The sequence below is a fragment of the Neolamprologus brichardi genome, chromosome 1 (genome assembly GCF_056152115.1).
Source record: "Neolamprologus brichardi isolate AB-2024 chromosome 1, ASM5615211v1, whole genome shotgun sequence".
In the NCBI taxonomy this organism is placed as follows: domain Eukaryota; kingdom Metazoa; phylum Chordata; class Actinopteri; order Cichliformes; family Cichlidae; genus Neolamprologus; species Neolamprologus brichardi.
The window spans coordinates 19,247,942-19,262,539 of record NC_142104.1 but is presented as its reverse complement, the minus strand read 5'-3'; the positions used below and the strand labels follow the sequence as shown (position 1 = coordinate 19,262,539).

General features: G+C 39.3%; 1 protein-coding gene across 1 annotated transcript in view; it reads right to left on the bottom strand.

The window, feature by feature from the left end:
* Positions 1 to 14,598, bottom strand: part of LOC118453895 (uncharacterized) — a 108,219-nt gene that overhangs the window by 68,516 nt on the left and 25,105 nt on the right. The window contains exon 2 of the mRNA XM_087838978.1: positions 11,688 to 11,794. Within this exon, the coding sequence (XP_087695104.1) occupies positions 11,688 to 11,792 (105 nt within the window). The 5' untranslated portion in view covers positions 11,793 to 11,794. The remainder of the gene's footprint in view (positions 1 to 11,687; positions 11,795 to 14,598) is intronic.

Below are 14,598 nucleotides of genomic sequence, written 5' to 3'. Positions count from 1 at the left end.
CCTAGCAAATATTAGGACCGCATAACTTCAATATATAATGTATAAATAATCTACAAACTATTGTTAAGGCAGTGTCACAGAGGTTCAGGTTGTTATTACTAGAAGATAATAGTTTGAATGATTTTAAGATGAAATAACATCTCAGCATTGCTTATACATCTCACTTGTTTCTACTCAGAGAAAGCTTTTTAAAAAAGCTATGTAGGAACACAGAATTATTGCTGCATTATTACATATTCACAAATGTGAAACAATATTACAATACTGTGTGTGAAATAACGTGAAGTAATATTACAAGAATTTATCATTAATCTGCGATTGCTTTGTACATTTCTTTATGTTTCTGTATTCAGCAAAGGACCATCTCACTTTAGACTTACAAGGTATGCATTCAAATGCCTTCTTTGCCTTCACTGACTTTTGTCTTTAAGTAGCCTTGAGCTACACTGTTTATCCCTCAGAATATATCTTACTGTCAGCATAAAATAAATATATTTAAACTCTCGCTACATGTTCAAATTATAGCTCTATTCAGTGAGCCATTTTTGTCAATGCTAACACATTTGAATGTCAAGACTTTAGTGCTGCTCCCTCATTCTGCTCATTCAATTAAACAGGTCAGAACCTATTTGTATATGTAATTAAGTATACAGAGACAATGCATGTAGGATTCTTCAAGCAAATACATCCTTCAACAGATCACCTAAAATTCTCTCAGTAAATTTGTTGCAGTTTTCCAGATTTTAAAACCTAATTGGTGTTAGTGCATAAGAGACTACACTGGCAGAGATCATGAAGGAAATAGTTATTTATTTAATCAAAAGCTAAAACAACTAAAGCTAATGTCCAATTTCAAACTTAACTAGCTGTGTGCTCAAAAGAAAAGACAGCAAGTCTGCAGCAGGTACTACATAGTCTCGTCGTACATCCCATCATGTGCCAGCTGTGTTTATCCCAGTAAAACTGCTGAGGCTTTAATGCAGATGAATTATGAAAAGACTACAAGAGTCTTAATTACTGCACTCCCTCTACCCAGTCTGAATAATGCAAGATTCTGCTTACAACTACGATAATGTGCACTGAATGCAGTAGTCAACATAACTGCTTAACACAGCGTTAGTCCCCTTTGTACAGGTGTGCATTTCAGGATTAGACTCATCAGAGTGCATGTGCGAGTACACAGATGAGTATGCTTCTACTAATGTGGCATGTGGTGCATGCTAAATGCAACCATTTAGGGACATGTGGCAGTGGACGTGTTTACCCTCTGGCACTTGTCTCCGGTTCATCGAGGGTGAGAAGGCAGGGGGGCTGTGGTAGCATCTGCTGGTAAGAGAAGAGGAAAGTGCAATGAGGCAGAAGACATGCACAAACACATCCACACATGCACACAGACACATGCAAATACCTGCACTGCAATAACTGCCACGACGAATGTGAAAATATAATTAGACAATGACAGATAACACAGAGCTTGGCTGTCATGTTGACAAAGCAGACTTTCTGAGCTGCCGATTCAGGCACAGGCAGACAGCGATCTTATCGACTGTACATCTCACTAAACATTGACAGAAAAATTCTAAGAAGCAGCGATTTAAATTTAAAGTTGGCTAAACTCAACCATCTGACTTGTTGAAGCCATATATAAATGTCATGTTTGGCATTTTTTTTACTTGCCAAAGCAACAGGGTAGTTTAATTCTGCAGTTAAGAAAGGCACATTGAATTCTGACCTGATGATGTTGGGGAGGAGGCTGTATGTGTTTCACAGCAGGATCTACTTACACACTGAAATAAAGGCTTCTGTAAAGCCTCCAATATCAATGTCCAGATGCTGAAATGACACTCAATGTCTGTAAAAATGTGGAAGCTACACTCATATGAAGTAAATTCCAATAAGACTATATTAGATCTTTCTTTTTCTTTGCCTGGTTGATGTCTTTATCATGACCACATTAAATATCATTTCAGCCTATCAGCCTATATTTACACAGGTACTACATCACACAATAAGGCTTTTCCTCATACACCAAAAATAATACCAAAAAACGCTACAAAAAGACAGGACTTTTAGGCATTCGTTCTTTATAATATATGCATGTACTTATGTTTGCATGCATGCTGATGAGATTGAGCGAGAAAACGAGTGAGTAAGCAAGAGAGAGAGTGCATCAGTACACTAGGAAACATGCTGCGTGGGTTTTATGAAAGCTGAGAAAGCCCAACACAGTGAAACATTCATACACACGAGGTAATAGCTAGCAGGTGACTACTTACTCATGTTTTCCTAAAACAAAATTCAACCTCTTATAACATTTTTAGAACCAGATACCTTTTACAATCTTATTGTTAAAATTTAAACTATATTTAACACAGACGAAATGCAATTATATCTTTAAATTGAGAAAGCACACTCCCCCCCTCCAACAATGCATGCTTTTACATAGGCTGGGTGACATTATTCATGGATGGCTGGATTTGTGGATAGATCCATTTGCGTCTCTGTGATTTCAGATGCTGTTAACCAGAATGCTAAAACCTTCATGTTAGTGGAACAAGATTGCCACTTTTATGGGAACGTCTTGTGCTGAAATAAATTCTCACCTCCTAATGTGTGCTGAGAGATCAAGGGGTGCACTGAATGTGGAGGGAGCTGTCAGTAAAAGTAACAATCTAGCCTTGCTTCTCATTTATGCTTTTCCTTTAAAACACAATCGCTCTGTACCATCATACTGTGGTTGCAGGCTACAGCTATGCTATCACATTCACCAAGCTGATAAATATTCAGGATTATAGTGTGCCCAAAATTCATTTCATCACAACAATCATATATTTTAGGAATTACGTGTATTAAAAGATCATTTTACACAGATTTTAGAGAGCCAACCTAACTGTGTACGATCTAAAAGAACGCATGACAACAAACTATCTTGTTCTTAAAGACAGATATAATCAAACACTATATTCTGAGTCCAAAACTGATTTATCACAATTATAGTGAAAAAATCTGGCAGAAATAAATCCACAACAGCAACAGAAGAGAAAAAAATTTGTACTTTTTAATTAATCTAATCTTTGTGTCTTGTATTAATGTTTATTGTTATCTTATTGAAACTCTTTACTCTCCAAACTAGTTCATCAAAACGGAAACATATAACAAACATTTTTGTTCTCAGTGTGAAAAGTTACGTGAAAATACAGAAGAAGAAAAAACATTAACCCCTCGGACCTAGATAAATAATCTGATGCCTTACCTTGTTGATTTTATAAGGAGTATATTTAATACTCTTATGGAACAAACACTTTCCTTTTCAGCTATAAAGCTGCTCAATGAAAAAATAAAAATAGAAAGTGAAAAACTATATAATACATTCAATAGATGGACTAATCCATTTTGATTTTATTCATCCAAGGACATTATTGTTACCATTATGAGTCATAACATGTTTATAACAAGTATAAACAAGGATTTCCAGAGTATGTAGCTGCAAACAGCAATGAAGGGGCATAGCCTTTCAGCTGGGCAAAGTTGCCATGACAACTTGATATGACTATGACAACATTATGGCTGTAAACAATAACAGGCGAAAAACATTTTCTTTAATGCAGTGCCACACCAGTGGTAAGAAAAAGTATGCTGGTGGCCATACAAGTCCATACATCATTTGGTTTGGCTGTAAAGGTCCCAACCAACTAGGCCTGTATGACAAGCCGACATGTCTCAGACTTGGCACACATATTATCACACAAGAACTGTTTAGTAAAAACAGGTCACTGGCTAAAAGGCAAAACTTTTCTTTCTTTTTTTAATTATTATTAGAAATACAATGATGTGCAAATACAGTCCCGAATCAAAAGTTTAAGACCACCTGAAGAATGGCAATGGTTATGGGGGTGCAGGGGTGTCAAACGGGCGCTGGCTATGTCCAGATGTTGGAAAGAGCATCCTTCGTGACTGAGGGCTCTCGTCTGTGTGGTAACAACTGGATTTTTCAACAGGACAACGCTACAGTACACAATGCCTGCAGGACAAGGAGTTTCTTCCAGGAGAATAACATCAGTTCTCAATCCAGTTGAGAACCTTTGGGGAAGGACGGCAAGGAACTTTTACAAAAATGGACAACAGTTCCAGACAGTAGATGCCGTTCGTGGGGTCGTCTTCACCACTTGGAGAAATGTTCCTACTTACCTCATGAAAATGCCTGCATCAAGCATGCCGCAACAAATTTTTGAAATGTTTTGTTGCATATTGAAACTCTACTTGGAACCTTGTTAAGATAAACCATGAAAAAAATAAGGGTTTTTTGCCATTTTTCAAGTGGTCTTAAACTTTTGATCGGGACTGTATGAGCTGTTTGACTGCATACAACAACACAGGTAAATACTTGCTCATACATGATAGCATGTAGCTTTGGCTGTTAGTGACTTCTTCATTGTGAGCAAGAAATACACAAAATTCACCAAAGTGTCAGCAAACCACTATGAAAATCTTTGTAACAAACCTAATGAGATACTTAAATCTCATTAGGTATCCTAATAAGCTAACAAAGGGAAATGACTTAAGCTAAAGCTAGCCAGAGTTCAGAGTCAGCCACAAACTAGTAGCCTCGGTATCAACAAAACATCTAAACGGTTATGAGGAAAATTATGGAGATGAGTTTTAAAAAAAGAGAGAGAGAGAGAGAGAGAGAGAGAGAGAGAGAGAGAGAGAGAGAGAGAGAGAGAGAGAGAGAGAAAGAAAAATTAACGCAGATGTCCTGTTATCTGGAGAAGTTATAAACATATTGGAAAATGATGTAGGTACCTGATTTTTGGCTTTTTATATCAATCTGATGTAACTGTAAAATAAGTCGGGTAATGGTGGGCGTATAGCAACTTTTTCCATGTAATTATTTTCCAATAGCAAGGCACTTTATTTGCAACTGATTCATTGAGAGAAAACCTATAACTTACGCAAGTTTGTGGAAATGTTTAACAATTTATTTTATTATGAAATAGAATTCTGCATAGAAGAAAGGTGTCACTTATAGCTCTTAGAAAGAAAATCATAAACTGCAAAAAACTGTGTTGCCTTTTTAGGCCAAATGCTTCAATGTTCTGTGCTTCAAAAAATGATGTCCACATCCACATTACATATTACAACTTTGGTGTTGCACAGATATGTTTTAAAAAAAAATTCTGATTAATAGTTTAACTTGTCTGTAATAAACAGATATTTAAATATATAAAATACATGACAACTTTTGTTTATAAAAAAATTTAATAAAACCCAATATGGTGATATTTCCATGATCTTTAAACTGGGTTTACACAGTACCTAATTTTGAAAAAATAGCTATATGGCCTAAAGGTTAAGTGCATGAATGTATATTGGGGCAAAGTTAGAGTCAATAAACCTTGCGGGTGCTGTCCCAGTCAATGTAACAAATTTCACAACTTTTTAGCAAACACTTTCAATACTTTAGTTGTCTACAGTTTTGCTGATTGTCCTAACCAACTACATTCAGTCAGATGACTACTGTGATAATATTGTACTACACTGACCATGTTTCTCTTTGGTTCAGTCCCGAGCAACATACTGACAAAGTGCTAAAAACTATTTTAATACCCTGATTTGGCAATGAATTTTACAAAGTTGTAGTAAGTAAACAGATGCTTGCTGTATAATTTAATTTAATATATATATATATATATATATATATATATATATATATATATATATATATATACTGGAAATTCAGAATCACTTTAAATTATAGCCTGTACAATTGTAGAGGTGAGGGTATAAGTTACTAGCTTCCCCAATGATGGATAGACATATTTAATCCTCCACCTCATACTGCACCAATGAGAAAGGTTCATCAGGGTAGGTAGGGTTAGGGTTAGCATCTATGGGGAAGACTGTATGCTAGTTTGGAAGTTAGTTACATGAAAATGTAATATCATTAGACAATAGGAGTTACTTTGGTATATTCCTGCATGTTATATATAGTCACGGAAACCTTCATGGGAATGCATTTTATTTTTAACGCGTTTTATATTTCTGATAATAACACTTGTTCAAACTATCCAAACTATTACAATCACATTTTTTATCTTAGGTAATAATACTGATCTAAGAGTTAAAAACTTACAGTACTTGTATGTACCATTTTGCTGAAATCTCAGCGTTTTGGGTCATTCTTATGGCCAAATCGTTCTTCATTAGTGCCTTTTATCAACAGTAATTAACAGCACGTATTTGCATTCACTAATAATAAATCACACAACCCTGCAATTAAGAGGGCTAATTTATAAAATAATTTCATGCAAACTCAATCAGTGATCGTAATGTTTAAATAATTTTATAACATGATCACTTTGCTTATTAAAGCAACCAGTTTGTGAAATCAGCCGTACATTAACGCAAGTTTTCTAATGCATATTCATCTTACGGCATTTAAATGGAAATATTACCCCGCTATGTGTCATTCAATAGATTAAATGTCCTGCGTAATCCCAGAAAGCCGTGAGTACAGTTACATGTCCAACTAATTGCCGCATGAATACCATACATATTGAAATCTAACCTTGGCGATTTCACAGCCTCATTACGGAGCAGAAATTATGACTTAAAAAAAAAAATGCAAAACGAGAATCGTTACAAGATGAAAAAGCAATGGAAAATCATCTGACAGTCTAATTTAGAAAAGTGCAAGCTGGAATCAGCGAAACGAACCATAACAGCGTGCAAGACAGAATTTTAACAGCCGAAAGGTAAAATTACAAAATAATAAATAATGCGATGGGAGAGTCAGTATTTCCATACGATAGTTCTCTCATCTTCTATAATCCAAAGTCGTCATACAGCAACAGAGATGGTGAGACATTCATCAAAGCAGGTGTATATATCTGTGTACATTTGTTAAACAAGCAAGGAGAGCGACATGCTGACTTACATAACACAACCTCCTTCATCTCTTTCTGCTTCTCATGTGCCCTAATGGACACAAACACACACAGGCATACAGACTCACACACATACACACATGTCCACTGCTACACAACAATTGTCCAAGAAGGAGGGAACAGATGCCCCTTCAGGCTCAGGAAGAGGTGGGCACACTCACTGTGCTTGTGTGCAATGGGGTAGTCTTGGAATAAACACCTTTCTACAATCACAATCTCAGCTGTGTCTAAGCATAAGGAAACACAGAAAGATTCCAACTTCCAGGACAGAGGCAGCTGATGCAAAAATATGACGACATGACATCTGGAATTTCTGTGGTTACAGGGCCTGAAGAAGAATTCAGAAAACAAACATCTTTTTTTGTCTTTTTTTAAAACATTCTAGTCCTCAGTGAGTTGGAGTGCAGGGAAGGATGCCTTTTATCCAACGGTGTCCCTGGTGGCTTTTTTCCTCCGGAATTGTCTCTTTAGCCATTAGCCTCATATCAAATATGCAAAGCAGGCCAATCGTTACAAACGAGTCGTAATAGCATAATTGCAGCAAGCAGGATCCTGCTGGGGAATGAAAAGCCCAAACAATTGGCGTGCAATTTATATCACACATGAGGATGTCTGGTCCTACTCTCCCTGGATTCAGCCTGGATGGCTCTGTGCTGGGCTTGGCTGGGCTGAGTGGTGGCATCCCAGGGTACTAGTGGAGACTGACTAGAGCCCACACACGCATGCCTTGAGATACAGCCTCTCTCTCCTATATTTCTCTCTCCTCTCCATCCCACCCAACACTCGGCTGCCTTCATCCAACTGAGTCATGAGGAAATCCTCCACAAGAGGAAAAAGCTGCCAGCTCCAATGGCAAAAATAAGCATTCTCAAAAGCGGGCATCAAAGAAAAGGGAAAGAGTGAACAACAAATGCTCACACAACAAGACAAAAGGAATAGTCAGAAATCGCTGTCGCTCCGCCCAGTCAAAATCTTCCGCCTTTGTTTTTTGCCTCTCATTTTATTTAGTTTCGCAGTTGTTTTAGAGAATTAGCATCTGGTACTGAGCCTTTGTAGAGGGATTTATGTGCCCCCCTACACATTTCTCCCATACCACCCATTCCCTCCCTTCGCCTTCTTATCCCCCCATCAGTCTGCCAGACAAGTTTTTTCCCACCCAGTCAAAGTACCCAGCCAGCAACCCCTTTTGTGGGTGTGCTTGTTTAGTGTGGGTCTGGTCTGTTAGAGTGGTGCGTGTCGTGCCAGCCTGGATAGGAGGAGAAGCGAGGTGAAAAAAAAAAAAAAAAAACTCTTTGTAAGTTATGGGAACACTATGAGACAGACGCAGGCGCTCATAAATTATACGACTCATTTGCATATTCTTGGCATAAGACATTATGCAAATACTGGCCAATTTGCATAATGAATTCCTCTTGTTGCCTCAATTGCCCAGTTGCTGCTTTTTATTTAATAATAAAAAAAAGTGTGAAACAATAATAACAGCATGTTTGAGACCTATGAATCACTTTGGCACTGCTTCCCTGAAACATCAGATTTAGAAAAGACTCAACTTTGATCACACAGCTAAGTAATTATCAACGATAAATTGTGTCCAGTATATAAGACGAAAGAAATAGAGGCAATTTAATTAACGTAAAAATCATATGAAGTCACACAGCACCCGAAGCATCCATAAACTTCTAGCTTAATTAGTCTATTCTTATTCAACACTTAAAGCAAGCCACTGCATTGCTAATTAAGAGCAGCGAACATACCCTCTTCGAAAGGGAGGGTCATTTTTATTAAATAATTAAACTATTTCTATCTCCCGCCTTTGAATCTCATCTGCGCCGTACCAAACGACTCGAATAAAAGGCAACGAAAGAGAAAGCAGCTGTGTCCAAGATAATTATTTAATCAAATATGCGCTGCTGATGAAAACGCTAATCACAAACAAGAAAGAAAAGATCATTAGTGCTAGTTTAACCAGTGCTTTATCAAAAATGTCGGAATACATAGTCGTTTGGCTGTTACGCTTCTTATTCGTGTCTGACAAAAATAACAGCAAAACAGACGGTAGGAGGCAGGATAAATGATCGGGAAGCAATTAAAGAAAATTACAAACCGAGCAAGTGAGAGAGGAAAGAAAGAAGTGTGTAGTGTGAGCGAAAAGGCAAGAAGACAGAATTGAGGAAAATATAGCAAAGAAAGAAAAATCAAAGGGTGGTACGAGGCATAGGCGGCTCTCTGATTGTTTATAAAATGCTAGGACAACACAGTCCTGTAGGATCAAACTGTTTAATGTCAACTTCAATCAGCTACAGGCTGATAAGCTGGAATTGAGATTCTTCACTGTGCACTGTGACACAAATAGCCACAGCTCGCCCTGGTTTTGTTGTACTACATTAGGGTTGCTATTTGTTGGTCGAAGCTCTATCACCATTCAGTACCAGGGCAAAGGAAAGGCAAAGCAGCACTGATGCCTGGCATGTGGGTTACACGGCGGGGCACAAAACCTGCATTCAAAACTCGGCTTCTAGAATCAATTAACTCAAATGTTAATTAATGTCTAGCCACAGAAGAAAAGAGGGCGAGGGAAGGTGGGTGTACTGGGCATGTGGAAGAAAGGCTAGGGAGAGGAGGAGGGTGAGTAAGAGAGGGACTGAGATAGAAAGGGGATGGGCAAATAAGGGAAACAAGGAGCGAATGCAGTTGATGGCAGAGAGAAGTTGGCACAGTGCCATCCATTCAGTGGTAGCACCAAGGCGGACTTCTGTCGCTCTCTAGGGTAGGTAGTTAGATGTAGCCAGGGAGACGGAAGGATGCTGCTGTCATTTTGGTAGCATCATAAGGTTTTAGTTCCTCTTTTTTCAATTTTTTAAAAATTGTTGTTCTTTTTATTTATTTATTTTATTTTTAATAATGGCCTGTTTAGTCAATATTAAAAGTTGGAGTGAAGATAAGGGCCTTGAGACACACATTCATCATTAGTCAGGACTATCCAAGGAGGACCTTGTGAACATCTGATGAAGATCTGAAGATGCGAGTTGAAAGAACTCCGGGAGCTATCAATAACATGGATTAGGTGTTGCAGCATGGCACATTGAGGAGAATACAAGGGTGGATATCAGGTACTTCGAAATACAGCAAAAAGTCTGCAGATCACAGACTACGTAAGACAGGAAGTCCATTCGAGACGATTGGTGCCAGGTGCACAAGCGTGGAAAATGGTGGCAGCGACACATGGGATTAATTAAGAAGACGTAAAATTGAAAACAAAAACAATAGGAACTCAAGGATGTTTTGTTGTTCTAGTGATAAAGGGGGGTGTGGCGGTGGCACAAGAAAAAGCTCCTCCCTTACGCTCCTTCTTGCTCTCTCCCTCTAACCATTTGAGGCACCGCTCTCTATGCCAGCCAGCCAGCCATCTGGGCAGGAGATGCTATGCCAACTCATTCATTTAACAGTAAAGGATATATCTTTTCAAGATGGCAAACCAACCCCGCAGCTGGCATTTAAAGACTTGGGTAAAAGTCACGTGTTTGGAGGATTGCCAAGGAGTAATATGGCACTTACGGGTCTCAAGTGGTGTGCCAGCGGGAACGTAATGGCATCTGGCACGAAATCCAGCGAAGGACGAAGGAAATATACCACGATAAAGCCAAGTCGACACAAACGGATACCCTTCACATACCAGCTGCCAAAAACAATAGCGAACAGAACAAACAGAGAAATTACGGTATCAGATACGACTAATTGGAGTAAAATTTACTGCGTTAATTAGAAACACATTCAATCAAAGGAACGACTTCTCAGGGGATCAAAGAAAAGAAAAACACAACCACGATGAAGCCAGACGAAAGCACAGAACTGTTCAAGTCTTAGTAGAGGGCGTGAAGAGAGTGCCTCTTTTTGTGCCAACTCCCTTCGCTCTATACGCAATGTTTTCTCCATTGTAAACTACCATTTCTTATTGCACTGGTTGGCAGCCACAATGAAAGAGTACTACTACTGCAACAGACAGTACCAATCTGCCAATCGCTCGCAAGAGGAGGAGGGGGTAAAGAGTAGACCTAAGGGGCTATGCCTGAAGCTCAATAGCAGCTGTTTACAATGTCACAGACACAAAAGAGAGACAAAAAATGCAAACACGAGGATGCATACTAATGAACTGCCAAAACAAATTATAATCAGCAACCAGACAGCAATTAATCTTTTCCTCTTTGTTTTCAACTTGTGGTTATCAAAAGTAATAACACGTTCTGTGCCCCACTGAATATTTTACTACTTCTAAGAGAAAAGAAATCTGCATAAAAAGATCAGAATTTCTTCATGTGTAGCAAGTCAATCAATAGCAGAGAGCAATGCCGTCATTCTAGCGATTCATCTACATTCCCAACAATTTTAACAGACTTTAATTCCTATAGGCTCGATATACGTGGCAGCCTGAGAGCCAAGTGAGAGAGTTGGCATGGAAATGACTGGAAGTTATTGAAATGGGCACAGAAAGCATGGGAACAAGGAGACAAGCCGAGTTCAAGAAACACCGAAGGGGAGGTGCTGGCCTGGCTGCAGCCACACTGGGGGTAGTGAGGCCGTGGGAACTCATTACATCTTCCACACCCACACTCCACAGCTCCACGACTTTTTTTTTTTTTGCCCCCTTCTTGCCCACCACCCAAAAGAAATGAACAAACTCCACCCTTTGAGGATATACCCTCCCGCACTAAACTATCATAAACAGATGCAACGCAGACTTACCAACTGGTTTGAATCACAGTTTGGGGGACTCTCTGGGTTGGAAGGAACGTTTCTGTTGCTCCAGCGCGGTCTGCTGGCATCGGGCACAGAGCCAAGGATGGGCATCGCTGCGAAGACAACGGAGGATTTCGTTAAGTTCGTTTTCGCGATTAATATGCACAATTGGAATTAAAACAGTAATTAGCAACGCATGGATATTCATTCACTGGCACCAACAATTATTGTTAATTGTTTCCCTGGGATTTATTTGGAAGACGGGCATGGTTGTGCAATATGAATAATTAAGGAAGTCATCCAAAGGAAGGGATTATAACATCTTTGTGCTTGCTACCCAACACTGGCACTACCAAGATGTCTGAATCTTGTAGTACCACCACTGAGGAAGGACCGCTTGAAAGATGGCATCTTTTTGGGCATCGCAAACGCAACAATCATGATCGCAAGAAATGCGATTAGCAATTTATTTCATAATTGGTGGCGTATTTCCTCTCCATTCATCACATGGAGACACATGGATATTCTAATCTTTCGGCGCTAATGAACTTTGGATAATCACCCCTTTATTTAATTCCATGGGGGATGTTAATTGTGCAGTGTCTTCATCACACAAATGGATTACAAAAAAAAAAAAAAAAAAAAAAAAAAAAAAAGGGCTTGCACGAGAGAGCAGAATGGAATTGGGGGTGGAGTGTGTGTGTGTGTACACATGTGTGTGAGAGAGAGAGAGGGTAAGCAAGAACGGAGATATTTTTCTTCCTTCGTTATATGCCAGTAGTCAAATAATGCCACAGTACTCACAAACAAGCTGAGAAAAGCTCCAACATTGCCAGTGATGTTTAAGTGCTCCCTCTTGGAAAAACCTGGTCTCTTTGCTCTCTGCATGCTCTCTAGAGCACCAACTCTCACATATGAAGACATCTGCCTTCCCTGGTTCTGGATCTTACAAAGCTGGAGTGAGAAGAAACCCTCCTGGAATCTAATTTCAATCAAACTGGATGCTATGCGTGTTATTCAAATGATTAGTGCATTAGCGGCATTAATCTTTGTAAGAGTGGTGTTGGTGCCCTGTCGAAGCGGAATGCAGAAGAGACAACAGACACTGTGGCAGGCACTTGCTAATGTCTTCTGTGCTTAATCATTCTACAGCAGAATGGTTTTATGCATGTTTCATTTGCATATCATTAAACCGCTAAGGCATACGGGCAAATGGCAGCATCGAGTGAGAGAGTGGAAACAGAAAAGCATAAAATATAAAGAGGGGTGGGGGGGGGGAAGCAACTCATTATGCGATAACAATCTTCAAAGCTGTGCGCTTCGTTTCTGGCAACCTGTCAATTCGTTTAATTCAACATTAATTAAAAAAAAAAAAAAAGTCAGTGCGCTCAGCCTTTTTAGCGAGGATTAATTGAGCACCTTACAATCCGTGTGAGAAGCCATCGTAGATAGCCTGAATGTCTGTTCATGTAGAACTTAACGGATGTTTGTGGATTTTTGAATGGAACAGAAATTAGATTTTTAATTGCGATCTCAGACTTGTGATCAGCAAAGGCGGGGACTGAAAGAAGCAATTTGCTGTGATTTAATGTGATCTTGTGCAAGAGCTTAAAAGTGTTATATGAGTGAGAGCAGGTGAAAGCAGGTGTGATTTGGACACAGTTTAAGTGACAGGGACGGGACTAAAACATTGTCATACTTGAAGAGAATAATTGAGACTAATCTGTTGCATGTTTTTTTTCCCATGATTCACTAACATAACAGAAAACTTCAGGTTACATCTCACATAAACATGCCTAAAATATTCACACAACTAAACTTGACACTGGTTATTCCTTTGGAATCAGGCCTATTATATGTGTATTAATTTGTGAGAACTGAGCCCCCACCACCACCACCCCATTCTCCAAATCCAGTGAATTTCAATATTTTATAGCCACACAGGACACAGGTAGAGAAAAGTAATTAAATGTGAACCACAATCATTCCACCATCAAGATTAAATAATAGCAAGCAAAAGCAAAAACCTTTTAAATTATAAAGACCCATAAAGAAGATTCGGAATATGCGATCTTTTTGAAAACAAAGCAAGTAACCAAATTTAAAGTTCAGGTTATTTTTTAATCAAATAGCTTTTAAATAACAGTGAGTTACAAAATTAACAGCTTGGAAAAACAATCCAGCGACAGTCAAAATGTGACTGCACAGATACCTGAATATGCAACTGCGGATCATCCCTTTTTCCATTTTGTACATCCTTGCTTAATTCTTCCCCTACGTAAGGCAAATCCCCCCCCCAAGCCAGAATATTCAAATGAACTGAGCTTCACGCCTCACACAATTAGCCATGTTTAGTAATTTGAGAAATGAGTGCCGCAGGGACGAGGGGGAGGGGCGGCACAGATGAGGAAGCAGGTTGGCAGGGGAAGCCCAGTGAAGTGGGCGGGTATAAGCCTGGCGCTTTGTAACCATGGCACATGCAGATGTCGCTATAGTTCTTCCAAAAGCTTCTACCAACCGAGTGGGAACGAGGAATTTATTTGGCATCACATACCTCCACCATGCGTTTCTAATGAGTGAAAACTGGTGGAGTGTGGGAATCAGGCTGGCAGCCAGGGCCAGAGGTACTGATATGGGTGAGACCAAGCTTAGGGGAGATCCCACCCAGTATGAGAGAATGTGGATGCAAATAACGAAGCGGGAGAGGTTAAGCAATACCAGCGAGGTGTCAGTGTATTTCCAAGCCTGTCATAAGATCTAGACATTATGCAGGGAGCTGATATTAATATGCATGCAGGCCCTCTTTATTATGCAGCTCAGCATGCAGTAATATTGCTAGGCTGTTCGTGCCATGCCTTAGTTACTCTCTTCGAATGTTATCTCTCACTGAACAAACACAGCCCTCATTTCTTCTCCC